At 32.9% G+C, this 23,846-nt stretch overlaps 1 protein-coding gene across 3 annotated transcripts in view; it reads left to right on the top strand.

Moving 5' to 3' along the window:
• Positions 1–18,005, top strand: part of LOC142332003 (uncharacterized) — a 369,173-nt gene extending 351,168 nt beyond the window's left edge. For all 3 annotated transcript variants that reach the window (XM_075378058.1, XM_075378059.1, XM_075378060.1), the window contains 5 exons: positions 769–904; positions 1,765–3,787; positions 7,898–8,905; positions 10,566–14,528; positions 15,718–18,005. In XM_075378058.1, coding sequence (XP_075234173.1) covers positions 769–904; positions 1,765–3,787; positions 7,898–8,905; positions 10,566–14,528; positions 15,718–15,875 — 7,288 coding nt within the window. In that variant the 3' untranslated portion in view covers positions 15,876–18,005. The remainder of the gene's footprint in view (positions 1–768; positions 905–1,764; positions 3,788–7,897; positions 8,906–10,565; positions 14,529–15,717) is intronic.
• The last annotated feature ends 5,841 nt before the right edge of the window (positions 18,006–23,846 follow it).

Below are 23,846 nucleotides of genomic sequence, written 5' to 3' on the forward strand. Positions count from 1 at the left end.
CTTATTCTTACTTATTCTCATTCTACATTTTTGTGAAAATCTTCAAACATAATTACTTTCTCCTTATTATCAGCTAGCAGAACCATGTCATCGGCAAATGTAAGGTGTTCCAATCTTCTTTCACCTATACTCACTCCTGTCCCCAATCAAAGCATTCTTCAGTTATTTCCTTTAGATATAGGTTAAACAGAATAGGGGAAAAATAACACCCTTGTCTGTGTCTGTCTCCAATCCAGTCTCTTTATATTTCTCTTCATCTATTCTTACATTTGCTCTGCTATTCAGGAATAAATCTTTTACCTGTTTTCTATCTCTCTAATTTATTCTATGTTTCCTCAATACATATGTAACTCTGTCCCATCTAATTCTGTTAAATGTGTTTTCCAGGCCAATAAACACTATATACATCTTTTACAATTTTCCATTTCTCAATAAGATTAGCAATCTTATTGCATCCGTTGTTCCTACATCACTTCTAATTTCATACTGCTCATCTCCTATTATTCTATATAATCTTTCATTCAATCTCCAGTTTATTGTTCTTAATAATATTTTGGCTGTGTGAGATATAAAATTCTTCATATTTAAAAAAAATTAAACTTTAGATTGATTATCTGTATGTAGTTTTAAATTCTAATTTCATATAATGAAAAAAAAAATTTTAAGTGTAAAGGCTTTAATAATAATGACTAAATAATGTTAGAAATGTATGAATCATGATAGCTGTTTACAAATAACTATATTAATAATATTTACACTGTGTTTTAGGAAAAAGAAACTTATTCATTACTGGCAGCAGACCACACAGGGTGGAAGTTCTGGAGCCACAATTATATCTCATAATAATGTGACTGCTTTCAAGTTTCCAGACAAACAACAAGTCTATCTCACTTGTAATATAGAGGTGTGTGAAAAGTATTAGAATAAGTTTTCTAAAAAAAAATCATTCATGGACTTTTACAACTGAATTTACTTTTAGAACACTTAATTTATTTATAATATAAGTGTTAGTTGTAAATAATTAATGAATAAGTAAATTCATTTAATGATAATACGAATAAGCATTCTGTTTATCCAGATGAGGCAGCAGAACTTGTTTTGTTTATGTTGTAGTGTAGATGTTTTTATGGAATTTATTCAATTAGATTACGTCTTCATCATTATTATATACAACAGGCTACCAAAATTATTTTAAATAAAAATATCTTTATTTCTTTAAATTGTTAATGAAAAATTTGTTAATGTAACATGCAGAATTTTTTTTATAAAATTGATGGATAGCTTGCTAACACTAATTGTTATTTCATTACAATAAAGGAACATATTGTATCACACAAGACAGTTTTAAAAATTATGAAAATGGTATCTATTAATCAAATCATGTATACTTTTATGTTCTGTTTCTTTTTTATTATTATTATTATTATTATTATTTTAAAATTATAATAGTATATTTAATATTATTGTTACAGAACATAAGAGTACATATTGCATAATAAATGAACAAAAAGACAGCAATATTGAATATACAAAAAATTCTGTAATCATCTATTCTTCAGAAGAAAATATTGTGGTAGAGTTGTCAGTCAGACTCATGATGAATAAGATTAGTTCGCCAAACAGCTAACTTGTCAATTGGCATAATAATTTAATATATATTACCTAAGGAAAAATGATTCCTAGATGGCTTCTTTTATTATAAGAATTAAAATGTTTTTATTCAGTTTAATATATAACTATATATATTTATTAATTTTATTTCAGTTATGCAGTGGGCAATGTCAAGGAGGATGTCAAGAAATACCAGTGACTACAATACCAGTCAGACCTACGCCAACAATACCACCAACAGTTTCACAACCAATATGTTATCCTGGTTCAACTGATCCAAGATGCCTTGGACCACCTCCAGTAACTTCTCCTCCAACAAGACCACCTGTATGTTATCCAGGATCTACAGATCCCAGATGCCCCAGGCCACCAACACCTACTACACCACCAACACCAAGACCTCCAGCTTGTTATCCTGGTTCTCCAGATCCTAGATGTCCCAAACCCCCTACACAACCACCACCTAATTGTTTCCCTGGTTCAACTGACCCCAGGTGTCCAAGACCTCCATCAACACCATCAACCCCCAGGCCACCAGTTTGTTATCCAGGTTCAACTGATCCTAGATGTCCACAAACAACCCCGACTGCTCCTCCAACACAATCTACCCCAATTTGTTACCCTGGATCAAATGATCCAAGATGTCCTAGACCACCTCCAACAACTCCTGCCCCAACAAGACCACCTGTTTGTTATCCTGGCTCAACTGATCCTCGGTGTCCAAGACCTCCACCAACAACACCAACACCTTCACCCCCAGTCTGTTACCCAGGATCCACAGATCCAAGATGCCCCAGGCCACCAACACCTACTACACCAACAACACCAAGACCTCCAGCTTGTTATCCTGGTTCTCCAGATCCTAGATGTCCCAAACCTCCTACACAACCACCACCTAATTGTTTCCCTGGTTCAACTGACCCCAGGTGTCCAAGACCTCCATCAACACCATCAACCCCCAGGCCACCAGTTTGTTATCCAGGTTCAACTGATCCTAGATGTCCACAAACAACCCCGACTGCTCCTCCAACGCAATCTACCCCAATTTGTTACCCTGGATCAAATGATCCAAGATGTCCTAGACCACCTCCAACAACTCCTGCCCCAACAAGACCACCTGTTTGTTATCCTGGCTCAACTGATCCTCGGTGTCCAAGACCTCCACCAACAACACCAACACCTTCACCCCCAGTCTGTTACCCAGGATCCACAGATCCAAGATGCCCCAGGCCACCAACACCTACTACACCAACAACACCAAGACCTCCAGCTTGTTATCCTGGTTCTCCAGATCCTAGATGTCCCAAACCTCCTACACAACCACCACCTAATTGTTTCCCTGGTTCAACTGACCCCAGGTGTCCAAGACCTCCATCAACACCATCAACCCCCAGGCCACCAGTTTGTTATCCAGGTTCAACTGATCCTAGATGTCCACAAACAACCCCGACTGCTCCTCCAACACAATCTACCCCAATTTGTTACCCTGGATCAAATGATCCAAGATGTCCTAGACCACCTCCAACAACTCCTGCCCCAACAAGACCACCTGTTTGTTATCCTGGCTCAACTGATCCTCGGTGTCCAAGACCTCCACCAACAACACCAACACCTTCACCCCCAGTCTGCTATCCAGGATCCACAGATACCAGATGCCCCAGGCCACCACCATCTACTATACCACCAACACCAAAACCTCCAGCTTGTTATCCTGGTTCTCCAGATCCGAGATGTCCACAACCTACTCCTACTATTCCACCCTCAACAAGTCAACCCCCACCAATCTGTTATCCAGGATCAAATGATCCACGGTGCCCAAGGCCACCACCAATATCAACCACTCAACAACCACCAATCTGTTATCCTGGATCTACAGATCCCCGATGTCCTAGACCACCACCAACAACTCCTGCTCCAACAAGACCACCTGTCTGTTACCCAGGATCAGCAGACCCAAGATGTCCTTCACCAACACCACCTTCAACTCCAAGACCACCTGTTTGTTATCCTGGTTCAAATGACCCTAGATGTCCAAGACCACCAAGTACTACCACTCCTGGCCCTACTTATCTTCCTCCATCTACATCTCTACAATGTTACCCTGGTTCAACTGACCCTAGATGTCCTCAGCTACCATCAACTACTCCATCACCAAGGCCACCTGTTTGCTATCCAGGTTAGTATTACATGTACTTTCAATTTTTTATTAAAATATTTTGTTTTTATGTTATAAAACTCTTGCCAGTTGGTATGAATTCAGAGTAAACACACACACACACACACACACACACACACACACACACACACTCACACACACATATATATATATATATATATATACATATATATAAGTGTATATATATACACATACACACATAAACAAAAAAACCAATGATGTAATGCATTAATTCACATGTAATTTTTCCTTCTTTGTGTATAATGTGATACATTATATACAAAACAACAGGGAATAATTAGTGGCAGAAATAAATATTATTAAGAGTATTGCAGTAAAAATGGATATAAAGCATCAATTGATAATATTAATAAAAAACAAAATTTTAAATCTACAGACATAACAACACTGGAACTTATAAATAATATACACAGCACTGATAATACCTATATAAAATACTCATATATTAATAACATTATTGAAAATTAAATTAATTTTTATTATGATAAAAAATATAAGCCCAACAACCATGTAATAAAACATTTAAAAAACCATAATTATAATGATTTTAATTGTTTGTATGGTATTATAAAACAAAATGTAATTATTGTGATAAAATTTATATTGGGAAAACTAACATCATTTAAACTAATATTTGCACAACAATATAGATATTATATAAACAATAAATTGGGGTTTTCTAATGTTGCCAACCATCTAATAGTAAATAAACATTCTATTACTGACTTAAAAAAACTAATTTGGAAATAATTGAAATCACAAAAGAAAATAATAATAAATTGTAGATTTTAGAAAAATATTATATATATAAACACGTACATAAGTTCAGCTTGATCAATATGCAAACAGAGTTTGCTTATCAAAGATGCTATAGATAGCAGCACTTTTGTTAATATTAAGTAAAATTTATACATTAAAGTATAAGATTTTTTTTAGTACTCGTGTTTGCAATTGTGCCATCTATGTTACTATTATTTTCAAGATATAAAAATAGGTTGTTAGATGATTATTTGGTGTCCATTAGCATAGATCATGTAAATCGATATTTAGAAAATTAAAAATGTCAACTTAACCGTTTGTTTGTGGTTGTGTAATTTTTGTCAAAAAAAAGTCACGAATTCTTAAAATAAAAAATATCCACCTCTGTTAAACTAGACAACAGAACTCTTTTTTCTGTTTAGCCTCTGGAAGTACCATAAGGTATTACTTAAGATGATGAATGAGTGTCATATGTATGAATGAAAATGAAGTGTGTAGTCTAGTACAAACTTAGGTTAATCATTGTTGAGATGTCTGGTTAATTAAAACCCAACTACCAAAAAAACTGGTATCCGTGATCTAGTATTCAAGTCTGTTTAAAAGTAATTGCCTTTACAAGGATTTGAAACTTAGAATTCTCATCTTTGAAATCAGCTGATTTGTGATGATAAGTACACCACTAGACCTACCTGGTGGGTTTAGACAACAGAACTGTTTTCAAAAAACTTCATAATATTTCGACTTATAAGAAAAAACCTTAATATACTTTGTCATTTTTTATATAAATTACTGAACCATGTAAAAAATCTTGCAACTAATTTATTTAAAATGCAATTAATATTTTCTTTTACAGATACAATACTGTGCTACCAATGAATTTTTAAATACTAATTTAAAAAAAATTTTTTTTTTTAAAACTGAGATTTTTCATCCTGTTCAATATGTACAAAAGGATGTACTCAAATAATTTTTATTAAACTTTCTGAATAGAGAATTATTTTGAAGTAATTTTTTTATATTTGGAGTCTTCATATATTTATATTTTAGATAATTAATACGTGGTTTAATCACATCTACTTTTTTTCTTATAATGAATTTATATTCCGTGATGTTTTGATCCAAGATTTCTCTTGACCCATCCTGACAAATGTTGGGGCAGTTAATTTTTTTTATTTGTGAATTAAAATTATGTAGCTCTCACCAGGAATGGCATAATCTGCATAATGTGTTGTGTGCCAATTACAGAATAAAAGATCTTTTTTTGTTTGATGGATTAATTATTCATTACAAATGCTTAGTAAATTTTGTATGTGAGAATTATGGAAAATGGAATTTTATATTGTACGTAAAGCACCATGCCTGATCAAAATTTAAATCTGGAATCCCCTGATGAAAGGCCAAGATGTTACCATTCTGCCACAGAGAACAGCTAAATATAAAATAAATATATATTTTTATTTATTTATTTGTGCAGATTACTTGATCTGAATAATATTTACAGCTAAAATAAATTTAATCACTTCATTAATTTTATTTATATCACGTACTACAGATTTAAATATTCTTTCTGTAGTAACCATAATAACAATGAAATATCCTCAAATTTTTAATTCGATTTTTGGCAAATTTACAAACTAATTTTTTTATATGAGATGTATAAAAAAAGTACACAATATCCACTTATAAGGTAATGCATTTTAATTTAATAATTATAAAATTTCAACAAAAAAAAATGTTAGAATGGAAATAAAAGCATGATTTTACTCTTGTTCATTAAGTCTGTTTGGAATAAGTTCCATTAACTTGAATTCAAGTAATTTATTATATGTATTTATATGTATAAATTATACATACAAAGTCTTCTGTCCTGTGCTCTAATCTTAAGTTCTTAATAACTTGAGTAATTAACACTGTTCATAATTTGTTTTATGTATTCCAGTCTGCTTCTTTCTCTATGGTTCTTTCTTTCTTTTGATAATGCATTTTGGAATCCATTGTATCTTAAAATCTGACCAATTTACATGTCTCTTCTTTTATTAATGTTTCCCAGAACAATTTACACTTACATGCATTTCTTCATTTGATATTTTATCATTTTTCTTTTTTCTGGTTCTCAAATAATCCAACTTTTGTATACGGATGCTGTATTCTGCACACATATTTAAAAAATTTTTTTCTAGCAAATAATTTTGGAACAGAATACTATCTTCTTCTTATTAAAAGCAATTTTTGTTTATATGATTCTTGATTTTATACCTTTGTTTTTTCCATCAGTATGATGATACTACCTAGGTACATTCATTCATTTATTCATTCGAACTAAGACTCTGTCTTTTATTTTTATTATAGCATGTTTCTATTCCCAGGCACAGACTATGAGTCTGATGTTTTTGATCCTTTGTGTTTCAAATAAAGTCTAGCAAGTATCTCATTCATATTTATCATAATCTTTCCGTTCATTATGTATGTAAAATTATGATTATTGAAATCCATCGCTTTGCCTTACTTAGAGCTAAAAATGATTGGTAGGTTGAGTACACTACTTTCCGTTATTCATTCTCACTTAAATTAAACATTTATGTGTTGAAGAGGTTAGCATGGATTAACAGTCATCATGCTGATTTCTCATTCTCTGTTTACAATTCAATTCATGATGTCATTTCCAAAATAGAGTCTGTTTATCTAATAATTCCATCAAAAGGTTTGTCTCTGTAACCTCGTACTGCATATTATAGAAAAAAATAAATAAAATCCTCATAATTAATGAAACATATCAGAAAAAAGTATAAAAGGGAAGTGCAGAACAGGAAGTGTGTCTACCCATAAAAATACTAGCAAAACCCTCTTATCCAAACTTATAAAACAGAGTAAAATAATAGAAATTGTCTTTATTATTATATTCTGTACCTCTTTTAGTATTTTTGTTTATAATTGTGATAAAATAATATTATATTCATGTTTCATTATGTACTGCTGAACTCTGTGAAAGAGTGAAAGCAACTTCGATTTTCAGAAGGGTCTTGGTTTCAAATTCATCAGGCTGGGTGTAGTTACTATGCTACAAAAATGTATTTATAATAGAGATAAAGCATTAGTTGGGACTAGGTATCTATAGAAATATTATATCAGGAATGAATAAGTAAATATTTTAAAAGACATGAAGTTAATGTATGAAAGTTAATATTAAATATGAAGTTAAACACTTCAGTATAATGGTGAATATATATATATATTTATATTCTGAATTTTATATTATTTTATCTCATCTCAATAATTGTTAAATTTAGCGCTTAATTATTGGAAACTAAGAATGTTTTATTTTTGTTTCAGGTTCAACAGACCCAAGATGTCCAAAACCAACACCCACACAACCACCACCAACATGTTTTCCTGGATCCAATGATCCAAGATGTCCAAGGCCACCTCCAACCACACCATCTACTCCAAGACCACCAGTATGTTATCAAGGATCTACAGACCCCAGATGTCCTAGACCTCCACCTACTACACCCACTACAAGACCACCAGTATGTTATCCAGGCTCCACTGATCCTAGATGTCCAACACCAACACCAACTCAACCTCCTCCAGTATGTTACCCAGGATCTACAGACCCCAGATGTCCTAGACCTCCACCTACTACACCAACCCCCTCACAACCTCCTGTCTGTTACCAGGGATCAACAGATCCTAGATGTCCAAAGCCTACACCAACAGTTCCTTCAACTCAACCTCCTCCAGTTTGTTATCCAGGATCAAATGACCCTAGGTGTCCAAAGCCACCACCAACACCTACCACTCCACGACCACCAATTTGTTACCCTGGATCAACAGATCCAAGATGCCCAAAACCAACTCCCACTGTTCCACCTACACAACCCCCTCCTTCCTGTTATCCAGGCTCTACAGATCCAAGATGTCCTAAACCCCCTACACAACCACCACCTAATTGTTTCCCTGGTTCAACTGATCCAAGATGCCCAAGACCTCCACCTACAACACCATCAACTCCTAGACCACCAATCTGTTATCCAGGTTCTAATGATCCTAGATGCCCACAAACAACACCAACTGTTCCCCCGACACAACCTACTCAGGTTTGTTACCCAGGATCTAATGATCCTAGATGCCCAAGACCTATACCACCCTCTACTCCAAGACCACCTGCGTGTTATCCAGGATCTAATGATCCACGATGTCCAAGACCACCTAGCACCACTACTCCTGGGCCAACATATTTGCCACCTTCAGAGCCATTGCAATGTTTCCCTGGCTCAACTGATCCAAGGTGTCCAAAGCCACCACCATCAACACCAAGACCTCCAGTTTGTTATCCAGGTTAGTTTTATTTTTTCTTATTTAATTATATTTTATCTAATTAACATGAATGTTTAAAGATTTACAACAAAAAAAATCTGAGTGCTAAATTCTGTCTCATATATGATAATGAAACGCTCTTATTCTATTTAATACATTGCAATTAGTTACTTTTAAGAAATGTTAATGGACATAACCAATATGTTGATGTTTTAAAATAAAACAAGTGCATTATTTATATTTATGCAATTTCAGTTTGAATTTTATTGAAATTTTTTTAATAAAAAAATGGTCACTTATTAGGAATGCAAAGTTGGCAGGAGTTCATTACTCCCTAATCACTTATTACCCTATTACCATCCTCATATTTTTTAAATTACTTAAAAGTCTTACAGTTTAATAAAACATTAAACTTTATTTATTCAGTTGTATTTTTCACTAAACATGACTTTTTTTCAGACATGGTTTGTTTGTTTTCATTACATCATAAAATTCACAACAAGAAAGTTCTGAATTAATTTTAACATTTAGCAGATGTTTAACTACTGTTAAACATTCAGTATCTACTGATACTGAAAGTCTACCCCTTTCTGCAGACCAAATGTTACTCATAATTGCAAAAACTCTCTCAACTGGAGCAGATGTCCCTGGCAAAGACATCCCAAATTCAACTATTTTAGAAATATTGCAACATGAAATATCAGTTTTTTGAAACACCTTAAAAATTGCTTTCCAGTTCTCTTCAATAATATGTGGTACTTTTTTAGAACTTGAACCACAAACTACCCTATTGTATTGAATTACCTGGTTCAACAATATACGTTCATCAAATAGGTCATCAATATTTATGGAATCTTTTATAACTTCATTAACAACTTGTGCACTTCTTCTAAACCAGAGCAGGCAATTTCAGTTCGTAAATTTATCCACTGAAACTTACTAACTTTATCAAAACTGGTTTTCCACAACTCTGTTGGGTACTAGAATTATAAAAATTGTGTATGGTTAAGAAGAATTTTGTTCCTGAACATCATTATTTATTAGCATATCATTTATCCCTAAAAACCATTTAATTTTTTAAACAAAAGAGCAGTCATATGCTTTGTGTAATGTAATACTACAATCTACACATAAAGAATCTAATTAAGGTTCCATTGTAGTGTTTAATAAACTAATCATGCATATAAAAGATATGACAAATTTATTGAAAATTAAATTAACATATTTCCTTAATAATGTTTTTCTGAGTATGAATTTTTAATAATATTAATTAGATAAACAGAGATTTTATACATCCTTTTTATGTATGAAAATTACATTAAATAATATAATAATATTGCTATTAAGTAACCAACATATCTTAAAAAAGGTTAGCAATATTGTTAGAAATAAGAATAAAAAAAATAAGCATATGAATATAAAACACACTAATACAAATTTGATTGGTATATATGGTTCAAACTGATACTATACGTATAAGTACAGTAGCTTACATATATAGAAATACTAATTAAATTTAGAAAAATACACAATTAGCAAAACCAGCATAATAGATATTTACATCATTGCTGAATATAACATTAATTAATATACATAATTATTTACAAAATTATTACAGATTATATTTTAAGTATAATATTATTATATTTATTCACAACTTCTTTGTTGGTGTATGTTACAGGTTCTACTGATCCAAGATGTCCAAGACCTACACCAACCATTCCACCTACACAACCACCTCCATCATGTTACCCAGGCTCAACTGATCCAAGGTGCCCAAGACCTCCACCAACAACTCCATCCACCCCAAGACCTCCAGTATGTTACCCAGGTTCAACAGATCCTAGATGCCCAAGACCTACACCAACAGTTCCGCCTACACAACCACCTCCATCATGTTACCCAGGCTCAACTGATCCAAGGTGCCCAAGACCTCCACCAACAACCCCATCTACTCCAAGACCTCCAGTCTGTTATCCAGGTTCAACAGATCCTAGATGTCCAAGACCTACACCAACCGTTCCACCTACACAACCACCTCCATCATGTTACCCAGGCTCAACTGATCCAAGGTGTCCAAGACCTCCACCCACAACCCCATCTACCCCAAGACCTCCAGTATGTTACCCAGGTTCAACAAATCCTATATGCCTAGGACCTACACCAACAGTTCCGCCTACACAACCACCTTCATCATGTTACCCAGGCTCAACTGATCCAAGGTGTCCGAGACCTCCACCAACAACCCCAACCACTCCAAGACCTCCAGTCTGTTATCCAGGTTCAACAGATCCTAGATGTCCAAGACCTACACCAACAGTTCCGCCTACACAACCACCTCCATCATGTTACCCTGGATCAAATGATCCAAGGTGCCCAAGACCTCCACCAACAACCCCATCCATACCAAGACCTCCAGTATGTTACCCAGGTTCAACAGATCCTAGATGTCCAAGACCTACACCAACCTTTCCACCTACACAACCACCTCCATCATGTTACCCAGGCTCAACTGATCCAAGGTGCCCAAGACCTCCACCCACAACCCCATCCACCCCAAGACCTCCAGTATGTTACCCAGGTTCAACAAATCCTATATGCCTAGGACCTACACCAACAGTTCCGCCTACACAACCACCTCCATCATGTTACCCAGGCTCAACTGATCCAAGGTGTCCGAGACCTCCACCCACAACCCCAACCACCCCAAGACCTCCAGTCTGTTATCCAGGTTCAACAGATCCTAGATGTCCAAGACCTACACCAACCGTTCCACCAACACAACCACCTCCATCATGTTACCCTGGATCAAATGATCCAAGGTGCCCAAGACCTCCACCAACAACCCCATCCATACCAAGACCTCCAATCTGTTATCCAGGTTCAACAGATCCTAGATGCCCAAGTCCTCCCACCCGACCTCCTCCAACATATTTACCCCCTGGAACTACACCACAATATCCCAGTACTACCCAACCAACACCTACTCCACCACCTATTTGTTACCCTGGATCAAATGATCCAAGGTGTCCAAGACCTCCACCAACAACCCCATCCACTCCAAGACCTCCAAACTGTTATCCAGGATCAACAGATCCTAGATGCCCAAGACCTACACCAACAGTTCCGCCTACACAACCACCTCCATCATGTTACCCTGGATCAAATGATCCAAGGTGCCCAAGACCTCCACCAACAACCCCATCCACCCCAAGACCTCCAGTATGTTACCCAGGTTCAACAAATCCTATATGCCTAGGACCTACACCAACAGTTCCGCCTACACAACCACCTCCAGCATGTTACCCTGGATCAAATGATCCAAGGTGTCCAAGACCTCCACCAACATCCCCATCCACTCCAAGACCACCAGTCTGTTATCCAGGATCAACAGATCCTAGATGTCCAAGACCTACACCAACAGTTCCGCCTACACAACCACCTCCAGCATGTTACCCTGGATCAAATGATCCAAGGTGTCCAAGACCTCCACCAACATCCCCATCCACTCCAAGACCACCAGTCTGTTATCCAGGATCAACAGATCCTAGATGTCCAAGACCTACACCAACAGTTCCGCCTACCCAACCACCTCCAGTATGTTACCCAGGTTCAACAGATCCTAGATGTCCAAGACCTACACCAACCTTTCCACCTACACAACCACCTCCATCATGTTACCCAGGCTCAACTGATCCAAGGTGCCCAAGACCTCCACCCACAACCCCATCCACCCCAAGACCTCCAGTATGTTACCCAGGTTCAACAAATCCTATATGCCTAGGACCTACACCAACAGTTCCGCCTACACAACCACCTCCAGCATGTTACCCTGGATCAAATGATCCAAGGTGTCCAAGACCTCCACCAACAACCCCATCCACTCCAAGACCTCCTGTCTGTTACCCAGGATCAACAGATCCTAGATGTCCAAGACCTACACCAACAGTTCCGCCTACACAACCACCTCCAGCATGTTACCCTGGATCAAATGATCCAAGGTGTCCAAGACCTCCACCAACAACCCCATCCACTCCAAGACCTCCAATCTGTTATGCAGGATCAACAGATCCTAGATGCCCAAGACCTACACCAACAGTTCCGCCTACCCAACCACCTCCAGCATGTTACCCTGGATCAAATGATCCAAGGTGTCCAAGACCTCCACCAACATCCCCATCCACTCCAAGACCACCAGTCTGTTATCCAGGATCAACAGATCCTAGATGTCCAAGACCTACACCAACAGTTCCGCCTACCCAACCACCTCCAGCATGTTATCCTGGATCAAATGATCCAAGGTGTCCAAGACCTCCACCAACAACCCCATCCACTCCAAGACCTCCTGTCTGTTACCCAGGATCAACAGATCCTAGATGTCCAAGACCTACACCAACAGTTCCGCCTACACAACCACCTCCAGCATGTTACCCTGGATCAAATGATCCAAGGTGTCCGAGACCTCCACCAACAACCCCATCCACTCCAAGACCTCCAATCTGTTATCCAGGATCAACAGATCCTAGATGTCCAAGACCTACACCAACAGTTCCGCCTACACAACCACCTCCAGCATGTTACCCTGGATCAAATGATCCAAGGTGTCCGAGACCTCCACCAACAACCCCATCCACTCCAAGACCTCCAATCTGTTATCCAGGATCAACAGATCCTAGATGTCCAAGACCTACACCAACAGTTCCGCCTACACAACCACCTCCAGCATGTTACCCTGGATCAAATGATCCAAGGTGTCCGAGACCTCCACCAACAACCCCATCCACTCCAAGACCTCCAATCTGTTATCCAGGATCAACAGATCCTAGATGTCCAAGACCTACACCAACAGTTCCGCCTACACAACCACCTCCAGCATGTTACCCTGGATCAAACGATCCAAGGTGTCCAAGACCTCCACCAACAACTCCATCCACTCCAAGACCTCCAGTCTGTTACCCAGGTTCTCCAGACCCTAGATGTCCTAAACCACCTACAGAAGCACCACCAAACTGTTTCCCTGGTTCCACAGATCCTAGGTGTCCACGCCCTCCATTTACTACACCTTCTCCCCCACCAACTATAGTTACACGCCCTACACCACCCATACAAACTCCTTTTGTATGCTACTGTAATGGTACTACATCCAAGCCTATTGTTCCTCCATTATGTTTCCCTGGGTCTACTGATCCTCGGTGTCCTCAGATAATTCTTCCACCTGGATGTCCTCCTGGTTCAAAAGACCCGAGATGCCCACAGGTAATATATCCTGATCCAATTTGTTATCCAGGTTCTCCTGATCCTAGATGTCCTGGAGGTGAACCCTCAGGTAACATTCCTACTGCTGAACGTCCCTATTACACATCACCACCTTCTCTATTAATTCCCACACAACCAAAGTGCTACCCTGGTTCGACTGATCCACGTTGTTCACAGTTAACTACAACACCCAGACCATCATCTTGTTATCCAGGTTCTCCCAATCCTCTGTGTCCTAAACCTTACCCAGAATCATCTACTAAATTCCCTCCGACCTACCTTCCACCAGTATCATCTAGATTACAGTGTCCTCCTGGAAGTACAGATCCTAGATGCAATGAGATTGGAGTAAAAACTGCAGATCCAAATTTAGAACTTCCAGCAACAGGTGATTCTTCTGATAATATTCCAACAAATCTTAGACCCCTTTGTTATCCGGGCAGTAGAAATCTTAGATGTACAAATAATAACAATAATAATAATAAACAATTTGTTGAAAATAATTTGGAAGGTTCTGAAATAAGTAGCAATTTACAAGAAGTACCTGAATCAATACATGATGAAGATTTTCATTCAAAAGATGCTGATCCAAGATACCATAGTTTTCATACATGTAAGTGTAGGAGTAAATTATTGGCATGAATGGAAGTGACTAACGTAACCCAGATTTGAATAATGTCAATAACAAAAACAAAAAAGTTTTTTACATCACATGGTATCAGTATAACTGTAATTACATTTAATTTTTTTTCATTAGTTCATAAAATAACTGCATGTCTTGCATGGAAAGTACATACGCGTATGTCATTTATCATTACCATTTATAATCATTTTTGGCATCTGCTTAATATAAGAAGAGTTAATAAAAGTAAAGTATAAATTACCAGTATTTTTTTTTTTTTTTAATAAAAAAACCTTTAAGGGAAAAACAAGAAAATAAGGAAAATCAATTTATAAATTTTCAACAATATTAATGAAGTTTTTTTTATTAATGAAGCTTTATATTAAATTATTAGTATTATTTAAGCAAACTGGTCATGCAAAAATTCCATTAAGTTTAGTAGAACCATAAATGTGAATTATTTAATATACACCCTACGATATACCCAAGTAGCTACAGTTATCATAACACAAGCAAAAAGCTAGCCTGGTAATGAAGTGATCAGCTGGCTTCTCAGTCAACTTGTTCCTGGACCCAATTCTCAGCTAGATCTGCATTTTTGTCACAAAAAAAAGAAATTAATTTTAATTAGGAGTATATACATGAAAAGAATGAATGATTAAGCAAGTAAAACATAAAAAATAATCTCACTAAGAGAAGATAGGAGCTTATTTTAAATAAAAATTTAACCTAGAAAAGTACTAAGGTTTAAAAAAATATCCACTTCATTTTTTAAAATTTTTTTTTTGCCTTAAAATACTATTATAAAAAAAATGACTTACATAACTCATGAAAAAAAAATGAAAATATAATACACCTTTTTAATGTTATAATTATATATTTTTTTAAATTATATTAACATTAATGTAATATAATCCTGCTTAACAACAATAATTTTTTTTTATAATTTTTTTAGGGCAGTATGAAAGAGCTCCAAGATCAAGAAATTTAAATACAGTAAGAAGAAATACACTAGATAAACAAATACAAAAAAGAGAAGGTTCTGAAAAACTATCTGCAGATGTTACTACTGAAGAAGTAACCACTACAAAAAATCATTTAAAAAATTCATAAAAGAAAAAATGTAAACTTTCCTATGGGTTACTTAGTGTATAAATAATTTTTATATTTTCTTAATTTTTAAAAAAGTTTTTTTTTAAATTAAAAAAGTCTTTAATTTCAGAAATGAGATTTTGTTTTTAAGAATAATATATTTTATATTTTTAGTTAAAGGTTTTTTTATAAGGCATTTTTCCACCGAATGGACAAAATAAAATAGCACATGGACAAAGATATTGTTTATTGTAAACAATATTTTAGTGAATTTTTAAATGCCAGAAATATCAATTTCCAATGACAAATTATTAATGCTTGGCCGATAAGTTAGTGTAAATATAAATTTTAGTACTCTTTTGCAATCACCAAAATGCAATTAGGATATTGTATAAAACCCTTAAAATACATAATAGCAAATGTTTCCTATCTTCAGTTGTATTCTCAGCCTATCAACAAATAAATTATTGATTGAAATAAAGTTAAAATTAGGTTAGCAATTTTAAAAACTATATTGATGATTAATGATAATATAAATGACTACAGAAATGCTACTATGAAGTATTTTTATACAATACCCTGACTACATTTTGGGGATCTGAAAAGAAATACACTGAGCGTGCTAAAAGTAAATTTTCCCAATTACTAAGTAGAAGCATCAAGAAACTTACTTGTTCTTGTTTTGTATACAAAAATACTTTTATTTTCAGTATGGATACAAAAATGGCATAAACAATTGAATAGTAATTTTATCAGTTGATTACTACCAACAGCAAAATCAAAATTTCCAACTTATTACAGAATTTAATCTTTATAAAAGAGAAACTGGTTTTGTAGTCTTTTTAATCCACCCTCTTTATAAAATTATTTTTAATATGTAAATACAGTGGATTAATTAATCTGTAAAAGTTTATTTGTAATTGCTTCTTTAATATTTAAAAATAATTATAAAACAAAGTTTCTCTTTTCATTTTGAAAACAGAACTTATAATTTTGTCCATTTTTTGGAAAATTGTCTTTAGAATCATGTTTTAAAAACATATATATTAAATTATTCTTCCTCCATTTTATATTGATATATTTATTATTTGCAAATTTTAATTAGGTAATTGTGAATATGCAAAACTGAAATCATTAGTTATAAATATAAACTAGACTAGAAAAATTGAATCACGGATTAAATAGGTAAGTCAGATTAATTAGTAGTAATTAAAATTTTCTTTTTTTTGTGACTGTAATTAAGCCAGAGCAATAAAAAATAATAAATTAAGTTACCATCTGTTACCATGAAAATTATTGTTACCGTAAACATGTATTTATTGCATGTTATAAGTAAGTGAATAGCATAGTGGTGGGGATAATATTAGAATCAAAAAATTGTTATGTGTTCACAGTGAATTCAGGAGGAGAGTGACAAAAGAAATAGGTACAGTAAGTCTAAGTTTTCTAATGCAGTTTTCACTTAAGTTGGAGTGGGTATTTTAGATATGAATGAGGGAATTATACTCAGTGCTAAATTGAGGCAAAACACACAAATGCACCCTCCTAAGTGTCTTTTTGTAAACAGCAGAAATCAGTTCAGTCCTCTCCCTGTTCTACATACTCCAACTATACTCATGCCAACTATACTATACCAACATGCACCCAGATGCAAACAAAATAACCTACTATTCATAAACTCGCTACACTTACCAAACTTAGACTGTATTTTTTATGAAGTTTAAGTTCTTATTTATTTTGCATATCACTTTGACTTAAAACTGTGTTATTCAGTAAATTTTATAACATGCTCTAAGTGGTATTTAGATTTAATGCTTAATGTTACATGTTACTGTGAAAACTGATATGTTTTAAAGTACATGTCCTTTTACAAAATAAAACAATAGAACTCTTAATAATAAACTTTTCACTTTATTTTAGTCATTGGGATGTAGCTTTATATACGAGTATATAAGACGGAAAATTATGTGCTTGTTATTTTTTGTCAAGTGTAAAAATTAGAAAAAAACTATCAAAAAACTTTCAAATTTTAATATTTAAAAACTTTTATAATATAATTTTCTTTTCTTTACTTTTCTTTCAGTAAAATATATTTTTACGCACTATAATGTTGAAAATAAAAAATCCTTTTTTTATAATTTATGTAAAAAGTCTGACAACTGGTTTTCTAAAAATATTTTTATTTTGTTAAAACTTTATCAACGTTATTGCTTTTGAAATAAGGAAACGTGTTTTGTTAGATAACATAATCATAAGAATTTTCTCAGAATAGCAAAAATATGTTTGAATGTTTTATTTATAAATACAATACTGGTATTTCTTTTTTTTACATTGTCTAATAAATAAAATTATAAAAATTAATTTCTGTTAACATCTTACTGAGATATATATGATTATTATATATATATATATATATATATCTGGGTGAAAAAGGACTTGAATTTATAAATTTTTTGTTCATCAAAGATAATTAAAATATTTCTTGGAAATTCAAGAATTGTTTAACATGACTTATTTTAAATAAATATAATTTTTAAGATGTAAAAAATTTTTTTATGGTTTGATAAATTATTAATACACTAAACTTTAAAAAGATTGTAAAATTATTTACACTAAAGATCTTGTTAATCAGATCAAAGATTTTTTTTTAAATTCTACATTTTAGAGTAAAGTAATGAGGGTCAAAGATTAAAATAAAAAAAGTGCAAATCATAAGCATTTCTATATGATGGCATAAAAAATAATACATCAAAGGGACTGATTTGTAACTTATTCCAAAATATATTGTGTTTTATATAATCAGTGTTCATCAGGAGAATGACATTCATCCTTATTTTTTGAAACAGTGAATAGAATAAAAAATAAATAACTGAACAATGTTTTGATTAAATTGTTTATCTGTGTATTTCTAAAAATTAGTATGTATCTTAAATAAGAATAATGATTATGACGTAACCTAACCATCCATTTTACAGAACAGTTTACAGTATCATAAAAATTTTTTATGACAGAATTTCTGTGAAACTATAAAATATTGTTTCCAAAAGAATTATATGTTTAATAGTTTTGAAATCTACTAAACATACAATTACCTTTGACTAAACTCAAAAGCTCATATTATTATCAGTGCCTTATTTAATAGAATTCCCTAAAATCATGATTTTTTTGTTATTGAAACAAAATTAATAAACCTAATTCTACTTACAATTAATTCAATTTATCAGGAGGAAGATTATATATTATTATTTTATTAATATGAATATCTTTTATATTCATTTTCTTTGTTTTTTAATTAAGTGCCATAAAAAAATAATGAACACATAGTAAACAAAAATAATTTTTATACTTAAAAACAATAATGCATATTGCTCAATTGATGGTTTGTTATGTTTAGTTAAGGAAATGGAATTAAAACTGTCACCAATACAATAAAATTCCTTTCCCAAACCATCTCCTGAGCAATGAAATTATTTTTTTTTATGTTATTGTATGTGTTTAAATAATTATGTTAATATTTAGTAAAAAGGGTGTTATCAATCATTGTTGATTTCATTATATAAATTTGAATTTTTTTATATCTTAATAGAAAAATTTAACTGTTTTCTTATAACTCTTTGGGTAAGTCAAGTTTCATTTTTTGGAGATTTGTAAAAGAATTCAGTTTAGTATAGACATAGGAAATAGAATGGACAAAGTAATTACTTGATGTTCTTATGGTGATATTAAACACTAAAATTGTAACCCTGATTTTTAAATTGAGCTCTTCTTTTATTTCAATCACTTACTTAAATTAAATCATTCTAATGCCCTTTTTATGGAAAAAGGAACATTGTTTTTTCAAATACAACCAATTTTATATTTGCAGATAATATTTTTTAATATAATTTTTTCTGTAATTTATTAGTTTAATTTTTTTATTATAAAAAAAAAATTTTATCTACTATAGTCTTAAGGATCATCTTTACTTTTTTCTTTAAAAAAAAGAAAAGAATATTAGTGAAAAAAAATTTTTGCAATTAAATAATCTTAAGAAATATATGTTATGTACTATTCATTTATTTACCATTTGTAATTTATCTATTCCATTTGTTTAAATTTTATAAAGTTACTAGCTTATACACCCAACATTGCTCAAGGTATATCCTTTACATTTCTTCCTGTTGAATTTAACCTTTCAAATCTAGCTTGTTTATTACCCCTATGTGAGTAATTTGAAGAAAGAATGTTTATTTAATTTTCTTTTAACTTTTTTAACAGTACAGTAACTAATAAACTATACAAATATGAACAAATCTATTATTATTATGTTCAATTTAATTTAATTTTTAAAATTTAATTAACTAATTAATTAATCTCGCAGAGTGCATCAAGAAAGAGGCTACAGACAGACATGTTGTGTATGAAGACACACACATACAAATATGCAATACACAAATAACTAATGCAACTATACAGATATATTATGTAAAAAGGTACAATATATATTCATATAAACACAGTTTTCAAACTACAACACAACAGAGTTCAAGGAGGCAACGACTTAGACTCATCAAATGCTTGCCTGTAAACTACATTTTTTGTTTTCCTTATTGTTGCAAAATGTAACAACATTCAAAAATATACAATAATGATCTAGAATGCTCCAAAATGCTTTAGAAACTTTTAGGAAGTTCTAAATTTCCAAAATGTAGTAGTGTTTAAAAATATTACCATACATTTCAGAATTTTAATCTTTTATATTGTTTTAAAGTTCTCATACCTCACAGAGGTTGTGGTATGGGCGTCTAACAGCCACAGTATTTTTGCTCAGATTGCAAATAATAATAATTATTACTTATTATTGTCCCAAATTTGGGTCAAATCAGTCCTGTGGTTTAAGAGGAGATGAGGAATAAACATACATATTCACATACATATAATGACTTGCATTTACATTAAGATATTATTAGGTGATCAAAATCTCATTTATAAAAATAATTATAGTTTTTTTACAATAGTTTTTCCTGATTATTTCCATTATTAAGGTAATGTGAGTAGATGGTATGTTTAATGGTGTGTCACTTTATTACAGTTGGATGTAAATCATCAAGTGTCATCAAACCATTTTTTTTCAATAGAAAATTTTCCTCATTGCTTCAAGTTACATATTTGTAATAATTTGATAGAATGTGAATGATCTTAATCACATATAAATAAAACCCAGTTCCAAAAGATCATCAAAATATTCCACACTTGAAAAAAGGTTTAGTGTATCGTTTACAAAATTATTGGTTAATTTCATTATTTGTTTAAAATGTATGAAAAATTATAAAAAATAGTCTTTTAACATTTTTTGAAAAATCATTACATATTAACAAACTTTCACCATGGTTTCAGGAAAAAATTGTCTACTGACACAACTATTCCCAGATTTTCAAAAAAATCTTAAATAGCATAAACATTAAAAGCATTCCGTTTTCACTTTTGCGATCTCAGGAAACAATTTGATTTAGTTTCAAATATTTTACGGATAAAAAACTTAGTAATTATAGCATCAAAGATGCTGCTATAACTGGTCAATTATACTTTACCAACTTCAAACAGGTAGTTGAAATTCTACTTCTGATAAGAATACACATGTAAAATATAGTACATGGAGTGACTTCAATCCCTAACTTTTCTTATTATTTATAAATAACCTGCCTCAACATCTTGAACCATTCATTGTTACTCTTTTCACAGATGATAAGATCATATTTATAACTGAACAAAAGTTTTTAAAAGGTAATGAAAGATATGTGACAGCAGCAGAAAAAACTATTCACTGGATGGATTATAACCATCTAACTTTAAGTATTGATAAAACAATTATATCTTGCTTTTCAGATAGTGTAACATTGCAAAGCATGTAGATAAAATTCACATTATACTAATATATTTCTGTTGCCCATAAAGCAAAATTTTTGGTTTTTTTTTCACTTTTAAGACCATAATGGATCACTTTAGTTCATTTTTTTGGCAAGTTCTTTCTTTTCTTGCTGATTTGTTGTTTTTCAGCTTTTCTTTTTTGCCAGTAATTTCTAAGGGTTTCAGATTTTCTTGCTCTTTCTTGTTCAAAGTACACCCGGCTTATTGTTTTCTTGGGTTTTGATAGGAATCTTGCTTCTTTATTTTTTAATTTCTCATAGTTTCCGGTTTCCGTTTTTAGGTTTTTATGGGTTATGTCTAATTCCCATATCTTTCTGTACTTCATATAACCAGTTCGGTCTGCTTTTCTTGTTCCAGAAAAGTTCAATTATCCATCAGATAATTCTGGTCTCTTCTGTTCTGAAAATATGTCCTAGAAAGGAAATTCTCTTCTTTCTAAATTTATTAGTTATCGGGATGATCATTTTGTAAATCTCTTCTTTTGGACTAATTCTCCAAATCCTATCTTTTTTAATGTTTTTCCCGATGCATCGTCGTAGAATCTGTCTTTCAATCTTTTCCAGTTTGTCGGTAAACCTTGTCTGGTACGGTCCAAATATGGTTTCGCATCCATAAAGTATTTGTGGTTGGATAACTGAGTTATAATGTCTTATTTTTGTGTTTACGGAAATGCATTTTTGTTATAGATGTTTTGTGTTTTTATCGTGGCTTTGATGAGTTTATTTATTCTTTCATTCCACTTTGGATTTTCTTGGAGGTTGTGTGTGATGTCTTCCCCCAAATATTTAAAGTTTTCTACTAGTTCTATGTCATTATTGTTTATTTTTACCTTGCTTATGCATAGTGGGTCTCTCACCATAATTTTGGTTTTTTCGTATGAAATTTTTAGACCAATTTTTCTTGCAATCTCTTCCAGTGTTGACAGTTGGTATCTGGCCTCTTCTATATTTTGGGCTAGTAGGGCTAAATCGTCCACAAAGCCTAGGCAATTTACTGAGATATCTTTTACTATTGTAACGTTATCTTTATTTAATTTTTTCCAATCCCGTATTATAAATTCAAGGGCACAGTAGAATAAAAGCGGTGACAGTCCATCTCCTTGTCTCAGTCCTGTTTTGATGTCGAATGGATCAGATATTTCTCCCCTGAATTTAACCTTGGATTTGGTATCCGTTAGTGTTAGTCCGATGATTTTGACTAGTTTTGGGTGAAGTCCTAAATTTCTCAGGATTTTTAGCAGGGATTCTTGATGTACACAATCATATGCTTTCTTGAAATCAATAAAAGTCACTACCAGTTGTTTATTCCTTAGTTTATGATACCTTATATTTAATTTTTAATTTAGAATTTGTTCTGGGCAGCCTCGCCATGGTCTAAATCCCCCTTGGTATTCCCTTAGTTCTTGTTCCAGTTGGTATTTGATTCTGTTGTGTTGTAAATTATTCTTGATAGAATTTTGTAAGTGCAATCTAGTAAGGAAATTCCCCTATAGTTGTCAGGGTTGGTTTTATCACCTTTTTTATGTAAAGGGTGGATTATTGCGGTTTTCCATTTTCCGGAAATTCCTCTTTGTGCCATATTTTTACCATTTCTTTGTGGAGATTTCTGTGTATTTTTTCTGGCGCGTTCTTCCATAATTCTGCAAAGAATTTATTGTTTTATTAGATAACAAACTCTTTTGGGATAATCAAACTGATTTTATTCGCAACAAAATCAAACTATGCATTTAAGTGTCTTATTAAAACACTAAATTTTTAAAAAAGTTCTTTTCCTCCACATCAACAATATGTTGACTTCTAGGAAGTTACTGATGTATGGTTTTTGCCCAGGTAGGGCACAGAGGATGCTATTCTCAAAGTTATAAATATTAATAGATTCAATTTTTAAACATTTGGCACCCTTGGTATTAGCACAATTGTATAAATTAAAGTTCCACTTATCAACAATTTTAAAATATATTTCCAAGTACTTTTGGAGTTGCTACTCCATCATCAGGGATTTCTTATAAAATGTAAATTCAAAATTCATTTGTCATATATATATATATATATATATTTAAATTAAAATTGTTACATTCATAATAGC

This window comes from Lycorma delicatula, chromosome 11, assembly GCF_047948215.1.
Source record: "Lycorma delicatula isolate Av1 chromosome 11, ASM4794821v1, whole genome shotgun sequence".
NCBI classification, from domain to species: Eukaryota; Metazoa; Arthropoda; class Insecta; order Hemiptera; family Fulgoridae; genus Lycorma; species Lycorma delicatula.